Source organism: Solanum stenotomum, chromosome 6 (genome assembly GCF_019186545.1).
Source record: "Solanum stenotomum isolate F172 chromosome 6, ASM1918654v1, whole genome shotgun sequence".
In the NCBI taxonomy this organism is placed as follows: domain Eukaryota; kingdom Viridiplantae; phylum Streptophyta; class Magnoliopsida; order Solanales; family Solanaceae; genus Solanum; species Solanum stenotomum.
The window spans coordinates 58,670,521-58,687,824 of NC_064287.1; the positions used below are offsets into that span (position 1 = coordinate 58,670,521).

The 17,304-nt window shown below is 35.6% G+C and overlaps 4 protein-coding genes across 5 annotated transcripts in view; 3 read left to right on the forward strand and 1 right to left on the reverse strand.

Annotated features, from left to right (window-relative positions):
* Positions 1-463: 463 nt before the first annotated feature.
* Positions 464-4,137, forward strand: LOC125867249 (NAC domain containing protein 50-like). The gene is made up of 4 exons (XM_049547674.1): positions 464-926; positions 1,766-2,043; positions 2,136-2,318; positions 3,484-4,137. The coding sequence occupies exons 1-4, from the start codon at positions 722-724 to the stop codon at positions 3,991-3,993; spliced, it is 1,176 nt and encodes a 391-aa protein (XP_049403631.1). The 5' UTR covers positions 464-721; the 3' UTR covers positions 3,994-4,137.
* A 988-nt stretch (positions 4,138-5,125) lies between these two features.
* Positions 5,126-10,095, forward strand: LOC125867241 (NAC domain-containing protein 78-like). The gene is made up of 6 exons (XM_049547665.1): positions 5,126-5,479; positions 7,151-7,428; positions 7,717-7,905; positions 8,608-9,090; positions 9,172-9,280; positions 9,410-10,095. The coding sequence occupies exons 1-6, from the start codon at positions 5,311-5,313 to the stop codon at positions 9,814-9,816; spliced, it is 1,635 nt and encodes a 544-aa protein (XP_049403622.1). The 5' UTR covers positions 5,126-5,310; the 3' UTR covers positions 9,817-10,095.
* A 2,956-nt stretch (positions 10,096-13,051) lies between these two features.
* On the forward strand, positions 13,052-13,648 carry LOC125868986 (putative glycine-rich cell wall structural protein 1). The gene has a single exon (XM_049549539.1). It carries the CDS (start codon positions 13,052-13,054, stop codon positions 13,646-13,648), a length of 597 nt encoding a protein of 198 aa, XP_049405496.1.
* Positions 13,649-14,185: 537 nt separating this feature from the next.
* Positions 14,186-17,304, reverse strand: part of LOC125867252 (protein BTR1-like) — a 7,300-nt gene continuing 4,181 nt past the window's right edge. The window contains exons 4-9 of one of the 2 annotated variants that reach the window (XM_049547679.1): positions 15,919-16,112; positions 15,478-15,566; positions 15,176-15,271; positions 14,828-14,889; positions 14,532-14,615; positions 14,186-14,415 (exon numbers count right to left, since the gene is read on the reverse strand). In XM_049547679.1, the coding sequence (XP_049403636.1) occupies positions 14,412-14,415; positions 14,532-14,615; positions 14,828-14,889; positions 15,176-15,271; positions 15,478-15,566; positions 15,919-16,112 (529 nt within the window). In that variant the 3' untranslated portion in view covers positions 14,186-14,411. Of the gene's footprint in view, positions 14,416-14,531; positions 14,616-14,827; positions 14,890-15,175; positions 15,272-15,477; positions 15,570-15,918; positions 16,113-17,304 lie in introns of both variants that reach the window. The other variant, XM_049547678.1, reaches the window with a different exon arrangement.

Here is a 17,304-nt window from a genome sequence, read left to right on the forward strand (position 1 = left end):
TATTCTTATTTTGTTATATGATATTATAAAACTTAATAGGTAGGATATTTTCCAATAATTTATAGTTACTTATAGTAAAAAAAAATTACTTAATTACCTTAAATGTATGTAGACTTGAGATTTTCTTTATAATAGGAAAAATTTTACCTAATCAATAAATTCTCTTCCGTCCTATGAAAATCGAAATTAATTCGATCAATAAACTATTGAATAACCAAATCAAAAGTTGAACCTCTTTTCTCCCACCTAATTTTATCACCATCCGATACAAAATTCATTTAATCTGAATATCCAATCAATAAACTTCAAATATCGAGTGACTAAACAAAAGTTAAACTCCCCCCTTCCACTTACATTTCACCGTCATACTCACGAATCTAAATTAATCCGATCAATAAAAAAAAAAACTTTTTTTTCTCTCTAAAATAAATATGTTCATTTGTTTTGAAAAAAAAAAAAAGGCATCTATTGTAATACACAAAATCACTTTGTCCCTATAAATGGCTAATCTTTCTTGGATTTTCGATTTCCGTGTTAAGCAAGCCTTCACCATTTTCACTTTACTTCACTTCTAATCTTCTCAATTCTCATATCTATGATACCCTTTATCTTTATGTTCCATTCTTTGGATGTATTTTTCTTAATTGGGTATCCTCAAAAAAGTTAAATTTACATTCTTGGCTTTCTGGGTGTTTCTAGTTTTTTCTTATTTGGTTGAGAAATGGAACAAGAAGGATCGAAAGGGGCTGTGACGGTGGCTGCTTCAGCAGCGGCACCAACGTCTTTAGCACCGGGATTCAGGTTCCATCCGACGGATGAGGAATTAGTTAGGTACTATCTACGGCGAAAAGTGTGTGGGAAGCCATTCAGATTTCAAGCTGTTACTGAAATTGATGTATACAAATCTGAACCTTGTGACCTTGCAGGTTCAATTCAATCTCCTTTTTGTTTATTTATTTTGTTGATTTTTTGTTGTTTTTTTGTTTGGTTTTGATTAGTTTATTTGGGGTGGGATGGGGGATTGGATTTAGGAGGTTTTAGATGCTAGAGATAATTTGTTTTGATTGTAAAAGGTTGATTTATGATAAAGATTGAATTTTTAGTATTTTCTTGTCCAAAAACACAAAAAAGATTGAATTTTTAGTATTTACTTGTAAAAAAAAAACAGGAAAGATTGAAATTTTGGTATTTACATGTCTAAAAACACAAGAAAGACTGAATTTTTAGTATTTACTTGTTCAAAAAAAAAACAAGAGAGATTGAATCTTTAGTATTTGATTATAAAGAAAATCGGAGGAGGAGAGTGTAGACATATACTGAAGTGCCTCTTTGTTTTGCTCAAGCTTTTGTATGGACAAGAACAATTTACGATTAAATTATTGATCTTAGTATAGATATGAATAAATTAGTTGAATTGGAATGCGATGTGAAAATGGGCTTCAATGAAGAAGTGAGGATTCATATAGTTGACCCCAACTTGTTTGGGACTGAGGCGTGTAATTGGTGTCGGTGTTGTTGTTGGAATGGACACAACAAAATGTACTAGGAAGTTGTTAGTGTATTTTTGACAATTTATTAGGTTTATTGAAATTGCAATGCTGCTTTTCTATAAGAATAGCATCTCTTGTTGTTGGGTTGTTGTACTAGTCATTCCTTTGTTAGTATATTTTTTGAGCTAATGATTAATTTTTCGTGTTATGAACCTGTGAATGACTAGTCATTCATTAATTTCTTCATGAATGACATATTGATTGATGTGGTGCAGAATATTCATCGGTAAAGAGCAGAGATATGGAGTGGTACTTTTTCAGCCCTGTGGATAAGAAGTATTGTAATGGATCTCGACTTAACCGAGCTACTGGTCAAGGCTATTGGAAAGCTACTGGGAAAGATCGTCATATCAGCCATAAGTCTCAGGCCATTGGGATGAAGAAGACACTCGTTTTCCATAGTGGTCGAGCTCCCGATGGCAAGAGAACTAATTGGGTAATGCATGAGTACAGGCTTGCGGACAAAGAGTTGGAAAAGGCTGGAATCATGCAGGTGCGAACTAGCGCTTTTATTAACTTTGCTACTTTTTATATTGAGTATCAAATCATAAAAGATTCCCTTTTTGTTGGTTTGCGAGGATGTAGGATTCCTTTGTTCTATGTAGAATCTTCCAAAAAAGCGGTTTGGGACCACCAACTGGTGACAGATATGCACCATTTATCGAGGAGGAATGGGATGATGATTCAGCCGTGCTTCCTGGAGGAGAGACAGAGGGTGATGCAGTGAATGGTGTTGACGCACGAGTTGAGAGCAACGATCTTGACCAGGTATCTGTTTTGTTGCCGTTGTTTCCTTTTAACGTGACCTCTCTTAGATTGTTAAATCATTGCACTTAATGCAATGGCTTTTACTACTGGTAAAAGAAAGGATCAGATGGAGTGATGGACAAACCAGAATAGGGAAGTATGAATGTCAACGTTGTCGGTGTAGATATAATGCTCTTAAACACAAACTTTTTGCTATATTGTCGTTGCTTTTCTTTCCTTAATTGCAATCTTTTTGTTATTTTGTCGTTACTCTTCATTTCTTAATTGCAAACAATGTCGTTAGTTGTAGATTTAATGCTCGAAATTGCAAAATTTTGCTACTTCTCCATTTCTCTTCTTTGTCCTTGTATTTCTCTACTTCAGTAAGTATTTATTATTGGAATATTTGGTTAGCTAGTGTACTTAACGGTTTAGCATCTTGTTCCACCTATGTCCATATCGATGCCCAAGTTCACTTTGAGATATCACTAGATTCCTGTTGAGAAACTGCATCATGTCATGTATGTCTTCGTCAATAACTGCTTCATCATCATAACCATCACCTACTCCTAGATATGAAATTCAAATCTCATAACTATAGTTTGTTCCTGTGTTATATAAAGGTGGATCTCCGGATGTCCTAGACATCAGTTCGTTGGGTGAGATTCTAGGATTTGTAGGTGGGATGATCAGAGAAAAATATTTTTCTTTGGTGATAGTGTTGTTCATGATATAAGAATAAATGGTAATCTAACTTGAACTAGTATAATGATGACCGAGAGCTCCACTAGACTTACTGATTATTATATTCTGGATTTCAATCTTGTCGGATTCTCACCTGGAATATGGAACGTATCTATGCTTGAGCAATGTATCTGATCATTCTTTAGCGCTCTCACAATATTTTACTTTGTTTTTTGGGGGACTTCGCATTCCCTTGAGAGTATAACTCATTTAGATACATATCTTCATCATGCCCTTTTCTTTCTTTTAGTTTCAGGGGATTCTTCGTTATTCTTTAAGAAGCATAACTTACTTCCATTAGCATCTGACATTGCATAAACTTGAGGTTTATCTACCCCGTATAATTCTGTGCATTCCTTATTCGATAAACCTTAGTGTATGCTTAACTTTTCCAGTATGAGATTTGTTTTGCTTGCCGCTGACTGTGACGTCTTGATAACAGGATGCTCCGCCCAAGATTGCTTGTGATAGTGAGAACGTGATTGAACTTCAAAGTCTTCCATTTGCTTGCAAGAGGGAGAGATCAGATGAACCTGAACTTCTCTCTTTAAGCCAAACTAAGAAATCGAAGCATGATGTTCCAAGCTCTAGCCGTGCAAATGGTTCTGAAGATTCAACTATTACTAGTCAAGATCCGGTGAATATGATGACGACAAAAGATTACCCCCTATCTCTCTTAGGATTCCCCTTGTTAGAGTCCTTTGAGCCCAAGGAAACCCAACCTTCTAATCCCCTCACATTTGATTCCTCCAACCTTGAAAAATCCGTCCCTCCAGGCTACCTGAAGTTCATTAGCAATTTAGAGACGGAGATACTAAATGTCTCCATGGAAAGGGAGACACTGAAGATTGAAGTGATGAGAGCTCAAGCCATGATCAACGTTCTTCAATCGCGGATTGATCTCTTGACCAAAGAGAACGAAGACATGAGAAAACTTGTTCGAGGTGGTTAGACAATAACAGCGTTTCGATGCGGTTTAGTTTCATACTATCTTCAGGAAGAGCAAGATAGTAAAGAGATGTTTGAGACATTTCTGTAGTTCTTGTTGTAACCTGGATCATATGTACCTTTTAGGTATCTGCAGAATTTTTTTTTAACTTGGAGTCTTGACTCTGATCTGAATGATATTGTTGTTTAATAGCAATAGTGTCAGGTTATGTTGTTCGGATTCTTCGAAAATATAAAATAGTGCAAGTGCATTATCTAAGGATGCAACATTAGTGTTGCATTACTTTTGAAAAGTCCAAGCAACATATGTGTCATGATCAGATTGTCGTGCACCTCGACTACTTGTTATTTGCGTGAATATATGGTAATTTTGTCGATCAAAACTTTGACATATACTCCCTTCGTCCCATATTAGATAGCATTAATTAAAATTTTCTCATTTTACCCTATAATTAATATGGTCTTTGAAAGTTTAAACAAATTTTGAAGATCTAAAAAAAATGAAGTTTCAAAAGACTAATTATTATGAGCTAAGGGCAAAATAGGAAAGTTAATTAATCTATTAATGACTTCTAAATTACCGTATAAAATAGAGGGACTATTAGATAATAGTTTGATTAAAACAAGAAAGAAGATTGATATATGTAATTGTCACATCATACCGGGGTCAAGCATTTTCTATCAGAAGTAACTTAATACTCTTACAATGAACTCGAGACCTTTTTGATCGAGGATGTGAAAAAATACCTATCATTTTACCATCACCTCCACCAGTAAATCTTACCTTATTCGAAATTTCTTCAAAGATATCGGTCGAATACGAATAGGAGAGAAAATTAGATTGAGGACATGAAAAAGTACATTATCATTTTATCACGACCTTTCGTAAATTGTACCTTGCTCGAAATTTCTTCAAAGATATTGATCCAATTCGAATAGGAGAGACAAGCTCTACTTTCTAGAAAGTTCTTTTATTTTCTTTTTCTTTTTCGATATATCTTATACTAGTTATGTTTGCTTAGTTACGCAGTTTATTGAATATGATATTTTAAAGGTGAAATTCACTATAACGTGTCAAAGCTTTAATTATTTTACGTCGCAATAATAATATATATAAAGTCATATAAATTCTTCTTTACCAACCTTTTCCAATTACAACACCTCTTCATCTTCTCTCTCTAACCCTTAAATCTTACCAAAATTCTGAATTTTTCATTGCTGTATCAACTTTCAGCTGTTATACTGAAGAATTTCTTGTTAAATTGTTACTTTTTTCACAAAATTTGGTTCAAAAATTGTTCATTTTTGTTATCTTTGACTGATGGAATCAAAAGGGTCGGCGAAATTGATGGCGCCGGGGTTCAGATTTCATCCGACGGATGAGGAGTTGGTCAGGTACTATCTCCGGCGGAAGATTATTGGTAAACCTTTGAGATTTGATGCTATTTCTGAGATCGATATTTACAAAGTTGAACCATGGGATCTTCCGGGTAAGACCTTTTTTTTCTTCTTTCTACAACTTTTGTTTAACTTCTGGGTTAGACCCTTTTTGATTTTCTGTAGAATCTTTGGGTAATTGCTGAAAAGTAAGGTCTTTATGTGTTTTTTGTGGTGAATTACGCTTTGGTTTGTTAGATCTATGGAACCTAATGTAGTGAATTCGTTTGGTGTGTATGTTTGACTATTGTGTGAGCTTTGGTTTAGTTTTGTATAGCTGGTTTTAAGTCTGAGAAGGGTTGTGGTAGGTTGACATTTTAGTAAAAACACAGTAGTAAATCCAAGAGACTCCGAATAGGGAACGGATGCAACAATAACCACATCAACATGCTTGTGTAATCCCATTACACAAGTGAGGTTTGGGCAAAACTAACAAGGTAGAGGAGCTGTTTTTGATAGACACTCAGCTCAAAGGAAGTAGCATGCCCAGTGTAATTCCACATTGTGAGTCTGGGGAGGGTAGGATAGGATGTACACACAACTTACAAGGTAGAGAGGTTGTTTCTGTTAGACCCTTGGCACAAAGGAAGTAATCAAACCAGGATTAAAGGGAGAATATGAATAGGGAGTACTGGAGCGGATATGGAGGATTTATGTAGGCAAACTCGACCAAGTTGGGATTGAGATGTTGTTATTGATTGATAAATTTCCAGCTAAGGGAACAAGATATCTATCAGAGTTTTTTGGTAGTTTTTCTCTCTTGCTCTTAAAAGTTAATAGCTTGAAGGTATATAGTTCTTCACTCAGCTTCACGTGTCAACTAATACAGAACTGCCAGTTTGTTCTGCCAGTTAATACTATCAGTTCATAAATATGATAGGCATTTTTGAACTGGGGTATTGCCAATTTGTTCTGCCTCGTCTTATTTGCTTCTGCTGACGAAGTAGGTTTTGATTTCATTTGGTTTTCCAGATTTTGATGACTTAGTCTGCTTCTTACTCCAATTTTCTAATGTTCAATTGTAAGTAGGATATTGGCTTGTGGTTCAAGTTTTTGTTCAGAGTGTTTGAGTCATGTGTATGCGTATATTTTATCAGCAGTACTTACATTTATGCGTCTATATTGATTAGTTATGCATAATGTGTACAATGGGAACAACATGCAAGGTGTTGCTTTGTGGTCAATAAAATGTCTTGAGAACCAGTGGGTGGTCTCTTCCCATCTATTCAAGCCTTGGTGGACAGAGTTACCCGCTACTAGGTAGCATGTACCCCTTGGAATCAGTCTAGGTGCGTGCAAGCTAGTTCGGACACCATGGTTATCAAAAACAGTGTGAGCAGGGATTACGACCTAAGGACTAAGATTGAGCTTAGGTATTTTAGGTCTGTCTGTTAGAAAATACTGATTGATCTGCTTAGTTGAGCATCTACAGTACATTCTCATCTTTTACTATCATTTTTCTTTTTATGACATGTTATCCTTAAAGAATTTGTTCATATCCCTCTTTTGTGATTTGGCATGTTAGAGAATAGCTTTCCTATCTTGGTTTCCTCTGTCGGAGTTATAAATCACAATCTGGCAGCCCATTTGGTTTTGCTTATTAAAGCATCTGATTATGCTTTTACTGAATAGGAGTTTACATAGTCATGAGTCCTATAGAGTAAGCTTGGTATAAGAAGTTTTTTTGATTGGTTAAGCTTAGCATAATTTTATCTGTGTCTTAGGTATGTCAAGGTTGAAAACAAGAGACCTGGAATGGTACTTTTTCAGCGTGCTTGATAGGAAGCATGGTAATGGAGCAAAAACCAATCGGGCGACAGAACGAGGCTACTGGAAGACAACTGGAAAGGACAGGGCTGTCCATCATAAGTCTAAGGTTGTCGGTATGAAGAAGACTCTAGTTTTTCATAGTGGTCGGGCCCCAAAAGGTCAGAGGACTAATTGGGTCATGCATGAGTACAAACTAATTGATGAGGAGTTGGAAAAAGCTGGGATTGTTCAGGTGAGATCATATGAACACATGTGGGTTGTGCTTGTTCAATGCAATGGCTTCTTGTGTCTCTCAACCCGTCTCCTAAACCTGGTGCTGCTGGGAAAAGGAGGGATTGAAGATAAATAGTGAATGACTATTTCTCAGGAAGCTAGAAGGAGATAATGCCCCCCCCCCCCACCCTCCACCCTTCTATTTCTTTTCTTGAGCCGGATGATGCTGACTGTTTTTGCTATTTTATATGTTGAGATGTATTTCTTCCCATTAACTTATTTTCTTCTCCTCTTTTTTGGTGGAAAGGATGCACTTGTGTTATGTAGAGTCTTCCAGAAGAGTGGTGCAGGGCCGAAGAATGGGGAAAAGTATGGGGCACCTTTTGTTGAGGAGGAATGGGAAGATGATGAGTTAGAAATTATTCCCAAGGAGGAGGCTGCTGAAGAAGTTGAATTTGGAGATGATATCTATCTAGATGGACATGACCTTGAGCAGGTATATCCATTTATGATGTACATTTTACTTTTCTCTATTCGTGTTATGCCTTGGTCATCTAAAGTCTGGTTCTTTTTGCTTCCCCCAATACCCCCCTTCTCTTTCTGTCCCCCCCAGAACCACATATACACACACAGCCTAACAAGATATGTAGCATTTAAATGTAATAAAATGCAAGAAGTGTTAACTTTCCTCTGTTTCTGTGTCTCGGCAACATCGTGATGCCTGGTTTTTCTTTTTTTAACCGAGAAATTCCCAAGAGACAAGTGACACATGGTTCAAAACTCAGTGAATAAAGGTTTTGCAGGGACAGCTGTTAGTATATGCCAATCTGATTTTAAAAGAGGGCTAATCATTAGTCACTTATTGAAAATCATCTTATACATCTGCTTAGGGATTGGATTTATGTCCATGAAATGTGGATGTTGATAGGAAATAGTGATTCATCCTAGAAGTTACTCTATTATGGTGTCTTTGACACCAACCTGAGTAACAATGGATATTTCTCATTATCAATTCTGCATAGTCTGAGTTGATGAAGCTTTTGGATTCTATATCTTGAGCCATCCTGTCTCTACCTCAAAATAAAAGAAAACAAGGCTAGCAGCCCGTAACCTGTTTATATTTAGATAAATTTGCTATCTATTTTGGATAGAGGTGAGATGTATCTTCTCATTTTGGTGCATGTTTCTCTTGCATCAGATTCTTGGGGCTGACTCACCTGTGGATGGTGCTCCACTTCCTTTGAACTGCTATAGCGAGGGAAATGCTAGCAACAGTGGGGAAATAAGTAACTCCTTTGAAGAAGCACAGAACTGGCTTCAGCAACCGGATGAGCAGGAATCATTTGATCCTGCGATTCAACAGATCGATGCAGATACAAATCCTGTCAAGCATGAATTCATGAGTGAACCAAGCAATAGTATGAACACTGAAGATGTGGATTACTTGCTTGATGAACCAGTTGTAACTGCAACTGATAACCTTCAATTCAGTGATGGAGCATTCCTTGAAGCTAGTGATCTTTCAAGACCCATTGAGGTTGATACGTCAGGTTTTGACATGCTTGAGGATTACCTTACATTCTTTGATGCAGACGATAACTTCCAAAGTATGGGTTTCAATCCACCAATGATGACCGAAGGTGATGATCATGTGTCTGACTTAGCATCTCCGGAGGAGAAGGTAACATTACTTACTGACTCCACTTCTTGTACTTGTCATGTTCTGGTCTTCTTGAATCTTAGCTAATTACTTTCATGACAGAACATTGGCGAGGTAAATGACCAACCAATTGCATCAAGTGAAGAACCGGAGGATCAAAAGAAGAATGTTGCATCATCCTCAAAACTGGAACCATCTAAATTTGGATCAGGTAGTGATAAGGGTTCTTTTTGGACTCTATGCTGAAGATTTGCTCAACACGAATTTCAGTTAAACCAACAATTCTGTTTCTTAAGATAACATTTTTTAACTTAATTTAACATATTTTTCGATGGTGCAGATTATAAGTATCCATTTATGAAGCAGGCAAGCTGCATGTTGGGCGGTATACCTGCTCCACCTGCATTTGCTTCAGAGTTCCCTTCAAAAAGTGCAGCTCTCCGTATGAATTCTTCCTCAGAAGCATCCAGTTCAATCCACGTCACTGGTTTTATTCAAATAACAAACATGACTATGAGTGGCAATGGGATGGACGAGTTGGTGGGTAAGCATGGGAATTACAACGTTATCCTATCTTTAGGCTTATCACAGCATGGTGATAGCTCCGCTCACTTGGAATCAGCAGTTAGTTTTCTTCCTGGGAAGACAATTTCAACAGTGTCCTGGTGCTGGTTCTATTATCTGTTCCTTTGGGTCCTCATTCTTTCCACAACCTTCAAAGTTGGGACCTTAATTCGTGCCGTGTAATGCCTCAAGAATCTAGAGAGCTCAATAAAGAAGGGGCTCAAAACTAGTTTTTACTTTTGAAAGTCATGGCAGGTTATCTTGATCTCTGACTGAAGTGAACATTATTATATATGATACTCAACCTATACCAGGAATATTCTAGTGTTTAGACATTCAAGTGAGTTGATGCAGTTTCTGACTCCTGAACAAATTTTAAAATTCAGTGATGTATCACAGTGCAGCTTGGAAGCTGCAAAACTCATTTTACACAACAATTAAGTACTGTGATGATTTTATGTAGTGCCATTGTCTTTTTGGCTGATCTTATTAGTTTTCATGTTGTTTCTGTCTCATGTTGTTACTTGTTATTATGTTTTATCGAAACAGCCTCTCTACATTCACAAGGTAGGGGCAAGGATGCATACGCACTACCCTCTTCAGATTTCACTAAGCTAAATTGTTGACAAGTTACAAGGGTGGTCGTAATTTGTACAAATCGTTCACATGTGATTTCAGGATAAATGAAATTTACCTGTGTTGTTCAATTGTTCACAAGGTTTTAAAGGATGGGCGAAGACTTTATATTATCTTCATTTTATCTATCTTATCAAATCTTGATTTACTTGTAGTGCTGATTTTTTAGTGCAATGAATTAGAGACACAATTTGAATTCCAAATTGAGCACTAAGAAAGTTTACTTAATCAGAGTTTCCAATTTGACCAACTAATTTCACTTAGCACTTATTCCAAATTGCCCCTTTTGTTGGACATTAATATGCTGAAGATTCATAATGGATTTTTCAATATTACTAATGACTTATAGTAATATATGATTTATCAAGTCAATATCACAAGGAAAAAAGAAGAAAAATATATAAAAATAAGATAAGAGTAACATTAAGTGCACACGTTCAAATTCTGACACTATAGTTTTTTTTTAAATCATTCCACCTAAAGTTCTATTTTTATCTTACTACACGTAAGATGATTCCAACATCATGTTTGTATTTTAAAGTAAATAAAAAGGGAAAGAGCACTACAAAGACTTGGATAGTTGAATTTTGTGTCAAATGTGTTATGATTGAGTTTTCAAAGAGAAAGCAAAGTTTTGAGTTTTCAAAGTGAAAGCAAAGTGTGTTCTATGCATATGGCCACCAAAGCAAAGCAAAGAAAAACATGACATTTGTCATTCAAAGATAAAGAGAAGAAACTTCCATTTTTTCCTCCACTCCCCACTATATGCATATTTTGATGAAAAGGAATTTAAGAGTGTAGGTGACTTAGTGCCTATTTTAATTTGTGGTCTTCATTGGTTCTTTGGAGTTGTCAAAAAAAATGCATTTCTAAGTCTATATCCAACCAAATGGCTACATATGTAGTTAACTGACACTCCTTTATCGAAAAATTATACTGTGGATAATTTTTTTTTTAAAAAAAACATATGTATATTGATTTAGTCATGTGTATATTTTTTTACATTTTGAATTCTCTTGTTAAAAATTCTGACTTTGTCGCTTTCTTGGTATTCAATCAAATTTAGAATATATATTCCTTTCCTTTTCATATTGGCCCATTGAAGCACTATTTATCACAAGGGTTAATAGTCTACCACATATAAGCTAAAACAACAATTAAAACTTATTGATCTTGATAGTTGCTATAAATTAAGGATTATGGTAAGATGAATAGGATTCCTTTAACTTTTATTAAAGATCTCAAGTTTGAATTTTTATGTATAGAAAAATATTGGTAAGATATATTGCCTTTTAATAAATTATGTGGTGTAAATTTATATTAGTTGAAGTTCTGATATAAATATCAAACACTGAATGACAAACAAAGAATAGGTGAGTTAGTGGACTATTTTAATTGGTGGTCTTCATTGGTGCCTTAGGAGTTCCTATAAATTGCATGTCTATTATGCCTATATCCAATCAAAAGGCAACATATGTTGAAGACCTTCTAGAATCCTTTCGTCACCGTTGACAAGATGTGGTGCAATTGATAAGGTTACACCTCTCTTAATTAGGAATCTCGGATTTGAACCCTGATTATGAAAAATTTCTTAATAGGAAGCGCTTATGCTATTATATCGATAATTATAACAATAGATCTTTATTCCAAATTATTTGGTATTTGTTACATATGAAACCTTACTATATTTATATTATTTCCCATTTAAACTCATCTCAAATTCTCAGATACTAATATAACGTTGCTTAGGTGAAAACATTCAGATTTATTATTGTATGGTAAAAATCATCATAAAATATTACACATTTAGTCAATCAAAATCCACAATAAAAAAATACATATAATTTTTATATTATCATTATATAAAACTCGAAGAAAAATATTTCCTAATTAAACTATACTAGATGATGGAATATGTACACCTAACACATATGGAAGTCACTCAAATTTGTAGTCAAGTGAGAACATAAAATGACAGAGTGGAAATTCATCAAGCCTAAAATATAAAGTAGGAGCAAACTGTATCTATAAAATATATAAAAAAATATAAATATAAATAAATATGAGTTTTAAGTATCATGCACCAACCATGTAAAAAATATTTACATAATTAGGTCATCTATGTAGACATCATTATAGATACATTTTTTGATAAACATTAATCAATTGATAAAAATACTAACCAACTTATCATGATATGCACATGTTAAAATTTATCGATATTGTATGAAGAAAATCTAACAGATCAGAAGTATAGTTTCACCACAAGTTATAGATTTGACAGAATCAATAGCATATAAAGTATTTGTCATGAACTTACTCGTTATTCTATCATAGAATTCAAAACTTACAAACTCGTTGAAATTATATGTAACTTAAATCCTCGATATAATTTTGCATGAAGCTAGATGAAGGGCCACCACTTACAACCTCATCATGATAAGTTTTTATATACTTTATCATAAAATATTGCCACATACACTACCAACACCACTAACTCCAATCAACATGTTCATATTTAATTTCCTCTTCCATTAAAAATATTACTCTTTAAGAGGCTACTAGAAAACCATGCAACTTATAAAAGTTGGATTTTGAGTGCCTATAAATAGCAACACTAACCTTACTCTATGTCATTCACAATCATAAGTACTTATTTTCTTGGCAAGTGACACTTTCCTTACAAATATTTTCATAAACACAAGTACAGCTTGTTTAGTACTATTGTACTTGATATATATATAATATAAGTCTTGCATTTTGGAAGTTTGGAGTTAATATAATGGTGCATTCCAAACTTATTGGAGTTGCAATATTATTGGTATTGCTCTTTCTGGATCTTGCTTTTGGTGCAAGATTTTATGGTAGAGGAGGTGGCGGTGGAGGTGGAGGGGGAGGTGGTGGTGGAGGGTCAGCATTGGGGGTGGGGTCAGGTTATGGTTCAGGGTATGGCTCTGGGGAAGGCTATGGGTATGGTGAGGGTAATGATGTGTTTGGGAGTAGCGGAGGTGGTGGTGGAGGTGGAGGTGGTGGTGGTGGAGGCGGCGGTGGAGGGAACTCAGGAAGAGGTAGTGGCTCTGGATATGGCTCAGGATCAGGGTCAGGGTATGGATCAGGTGGAGGAATAGGCAGGGGTGGTGGTGGTGGCCAAGGTGGTGGGGGTGGAGGTGGCTCAGGAAATGGTTCGGGTTATGGAAGTGGAAGTGGTTCTGGTTATGGAAGTGGTGGTGGAAGTGGCGGTGGTGGTGGTGGTGGTGGCGGCGGTGGTGGAGGAGGAGGTGGTGGAGGTGGCGGCAATGGTTCGGGATATGGTAGTGGCTCCGGCTATGGATCAGGGTATGGAGGAGGAAATGGAGGCTATGGAGGGAATGAACCTTGAAGTATATTAGATGATTTGCTTATGCAAATTAGGAAGTTTGTGGAATAAATAACTCACCCTATTTATGTGGTTTCTGAAACTTTGCATGGATGCATGTAATGATTTTTCATGATTTATAATATTATATTTGCATGTAATATATTATTTTTGCATGTTTTATACCATAATTTTCCTTTAACCTCTCTTAACTTTTAATTTCATATTATTTACTCCGACTAACTAACGTACAGTCGTACACATAGAAGCATTGGCTAGTCAGTCACGAACTACTTGACTTCCATATAGGGCGTTGTCCCGTTTCCCAATCAGATGTTTGGATGTGAGCTATACTCCGCGTGGAGCCAAACGGGTACATGAATGATTGAATCTTTTCTTTAGCCTTCACTATTAAAGGGCTCATCGCTTCGCAGCTGATTGATCATCTATATGCTGCCCTTTAAACTTTAGAAAGATCGTTTTTGTTCTAACATTTTTTTGACTCATATATATTGTTGCTGATATTGATGAAAATGACCATTTATATTCTACAAGACATGATAAAGGAACAAAAATAATGTCAATATCCAATAAAAATCACAATTTTCAATTTAATGTTTTACCTACTTAAAAATTACAACTGTATAAAATGAGCATATATTCAGTCAATTGAATCAATTGGAATATATAGTTCTATTGCCTCAAATTTCTGGTTCAAATGATCAAAGACTTTACTTGAAACTTCTCCTCTTCTGGCCAATATGGGATCAGTGATTTCACAAACTCATCAACTACAGAAATGTGAAAAATAATTCCATAATCAACACATTAATATGAAATTTCAGATGATACGTTACGAAAACCATAAATGAAAAATTAAGAAATCGAAATCCATCAGGTCACCCACCTCTCAGTAACTGTTGCTACTTTCTTAGATATCATAGACTCGGCTATGCTGATAGCTCTTTGAGATCCAGTAATAGTCACTTTCCTGTAAAAGTCCAGAAATTATTTATCTTTATAGTCTTATGTTGCTCGGACTTTTCAAATTGCTGCCCCACCCTGTGTAAGATCCTCCAAAAATGACTACTTTTGAAGGATTAGACACGCATCTGGTAATATTTTTGAAGAGTCTGAGCAACGTAACGATATACTTCGCAAATACTCAAGACAAATGGAACAAAGAAATCCAGGAAAGCTTACCTGTCAGAAGTGCCGGACATGAAATCACCCCTATCTGATATCTTTATTCTAGCTCCACTTACCTGGAAAGACAGAAGATACTTAATTGGACTCATTTGGTTTGAGTTATAAGATGAAATAATCATGGTATAGAGTTTTGTATTCTGTATTGCGTGTTTGGTTTGTATTTTGAATCTTGAATAGCTAATCCTATATATCCTCTTTTCAGTATAAAGAACCAAATGTCCAATGAAAAATGATCTCTGCACTACTAATCATGTATTGCAATCCTTGCATAACTTGTTTCTAAACCAAATGACCCCTTAGAACAAATACAAGCAGGGAAAAGATTGCAACTTCTTTACTAACCTGACTTATCTCCATTACACTCCTTCCATTCCGGCCAAGCACCAAACCAATACGCTCATCAGCAACACCAATAGTGACAGAATTGTTCCCATCTTCCTGCAAAACCACCAAAGTAGGCGCAGGTCAAAAAACTGATAACAAAATCTGTCAGTTCTAAAGAAGAAGGCATAATCTTATTTAGGAACATGATAAGAGCATGCCGTTATCAGCTTCAAAGCCAATACAAAGAATAAGTTGAATTCAAACAAAACGGAGTTGAAATCCAGTCAAAAGCACAAGGGGCAAAAACATGATGTCCTCACAGAATTAGGCTCCATCTTGTTCTGATATCTGTTATTTGGATATCTCCCTCCAATTCCATTCGGTGGTCCATAGTTCATTCCAAGATAAGCTGCTAAGAAATAGGAAGCAGTAGAAGCAGAACTAGGAATCAGAATATGACGTTAAAAAGCAACTTTAAGATGGCAGAATCAACTACTACGATGATCTCCTAAATATAACACCTAATAGCTTGGAAAACATTACTAAAGATATGGTCATAAATGTTGTAGAATGTATGACAGACAAGAAACAAGTAATGTATTCCCTCCACTCATCCATTCATGTAACCTCAGGTCCTGTATGAATCAATACCAAAAGAATTGCACAAGCACAGAAAATGATTAAGACAAAGAGTAGATCATATTCCTCCCGATCTATTACTTAAATGTAAGTATTACAAATTAATTAAATTTGAATAATACCTGCATAAGGAAATGGAGCATTCATGTTCTGTACATAATGAGTGTCTTCAGCCAACTTATATAGAATCAATTCAATAGCCCGCATCTGCTCCCCTAGAGTTCCAATCACTATTACTATCCTATCATGCAGTCCTGGAAAGTTCTCATCCTGAGGTAATATTTTTATGCCAGCCCGAGAGTCTTCAATAAATGACCTGTAAAAGAAAACCATCTATGTTAATCTGATGATTTTGTCGACCATTTTTGTTCTGCATTTAAAATTGTATTTGGAAATTTAGTAAAATGTGTTTCCTTTATATGATTTTGGTTGCAGATGAAGTTCAAAATGAACTTTCACACAATAGTTGCAATTTACAACTCCATTATACGATAGTCAGTGTTGTCAAAGAGGCGTTTGAGATGCACTTAATCCCTAAAGCTAGAGCAAAATATGATGTGCATTTTCAGTCGCACAAGTATTGCTTCATTGCAGGACAAAAGCGCCAAGGTACAAACCTTATTACTATGTTTTTTCCTTGAATAGAGGGACACTAAACAATATATATTTCACCTTTTTTACCATACTCTAATTTTTTCAATTTTTCTGTCTATATTATGGTTTATAGCTATCATTCTTGAACTACATATAGATTTTTATCTTTCCCTTTCCTGTACATAAAATTCATGCTTTATTTGTGTTTGCTCTTGACGCTCCAATAATTTCAGTGCTTCTTGTTGCTCATCACCTTTGATATCACTGTATTCCCTCAATTTGCAGATGAACTAAATGGTTATTATCCTAACTTTTCTTGTGGACCCTTGATGACCTAGGTTTTGAATATCTGTGGTAAATAGGAACCTCCCTGAACAATAAACCCATAGGCACAATAAAATAACAAACAACTCTAAGCATTTATTCCCACCAGACTCACATGTTACACATTGACGACATCCTGATGTGGGATGGGGTACCAACGCATTAACCCAGAGAGTTCAACCATGAAGACTAAGTTTAAAAGTGAATGAGTTCAAATATTCAAATGGGACAAGGAACCCAGTCTAATGGCATATACAATTTGATTTAAAGCGGTAATAAACTAGGATGCAAAGCTCATGCAGTTGATCGAACTTCCAGTCAGAAACTTAAAAATGAAAAATGGAAAAGGCAAAGTCAGCTAACTCATTCCAGCACAAGACTGTGCCATTCCATACTCTATAAAACAGCAAATTCAGATTGATCACATCACAGAAACTAGTTAACATTATCAGTACCAAAACCAGGTATCTTAGAATCAGTAATACTTTGCTTGGAAGAAGAGCTAGTTATCTTAAATGAGTAATGATACAATGAAACCTGCATGCATTTTCAGGAGCAGTGTATTTTTGGGGGGGGGGGGGGGGGGGGGG

Bases quoted from the DNA above. Each gene is read 5' to 3' on its own strand.
- LOC125867249 (XM_049547674.1), top strand. From the start codon at position 722: ATGGAACAAGAAGGATCGAAAGGGGCTGTGACGGTGGCTGCTTCAGCA. The intron at 927-1,765 runs GTTCAATTCAAT...GATGTGGTGCAG, and splicing joins TGAACCTTGTGACCTTGCAG to AATATTCATCGGTAAAGAGC. The intron at 2,044-2,135 runs GTGCGAACTAGC...GCGAGGATGTAG, and splicing joins AAAAGGCTGGAATCATGCAG to GATTCCTTTGTTCTATGTAG.
- LOC125867241 (XM_049547665.1), top strand. From the start codon at position 5,311: ATGGAATCAAAAGGGTCGGCGAAATTGATGGCGCCGGGGTTCAGATTT. The intron at 5,480-7,150 runs GTAAGACCTTTT...TCTGTGTCTTAG, and splicing joins TGAACCATGGGATCTTCCGG to GTATGTCAAGGTTGAAAACA. The intron at 9,281-9,409 runs GTAGTGATAAGG...TCGATGGTGCAG, and splicing joins ACCATCTAAATTTGGATCAG to ATTATAAGTATCCATTTATG.
- LOC125868986 (XM_049549539.1), top strand. From the start codon at position 13,052: ATGGTGCATTCCAAACTTATTGGAGTTGCAATATTATTGGTATTGCTC.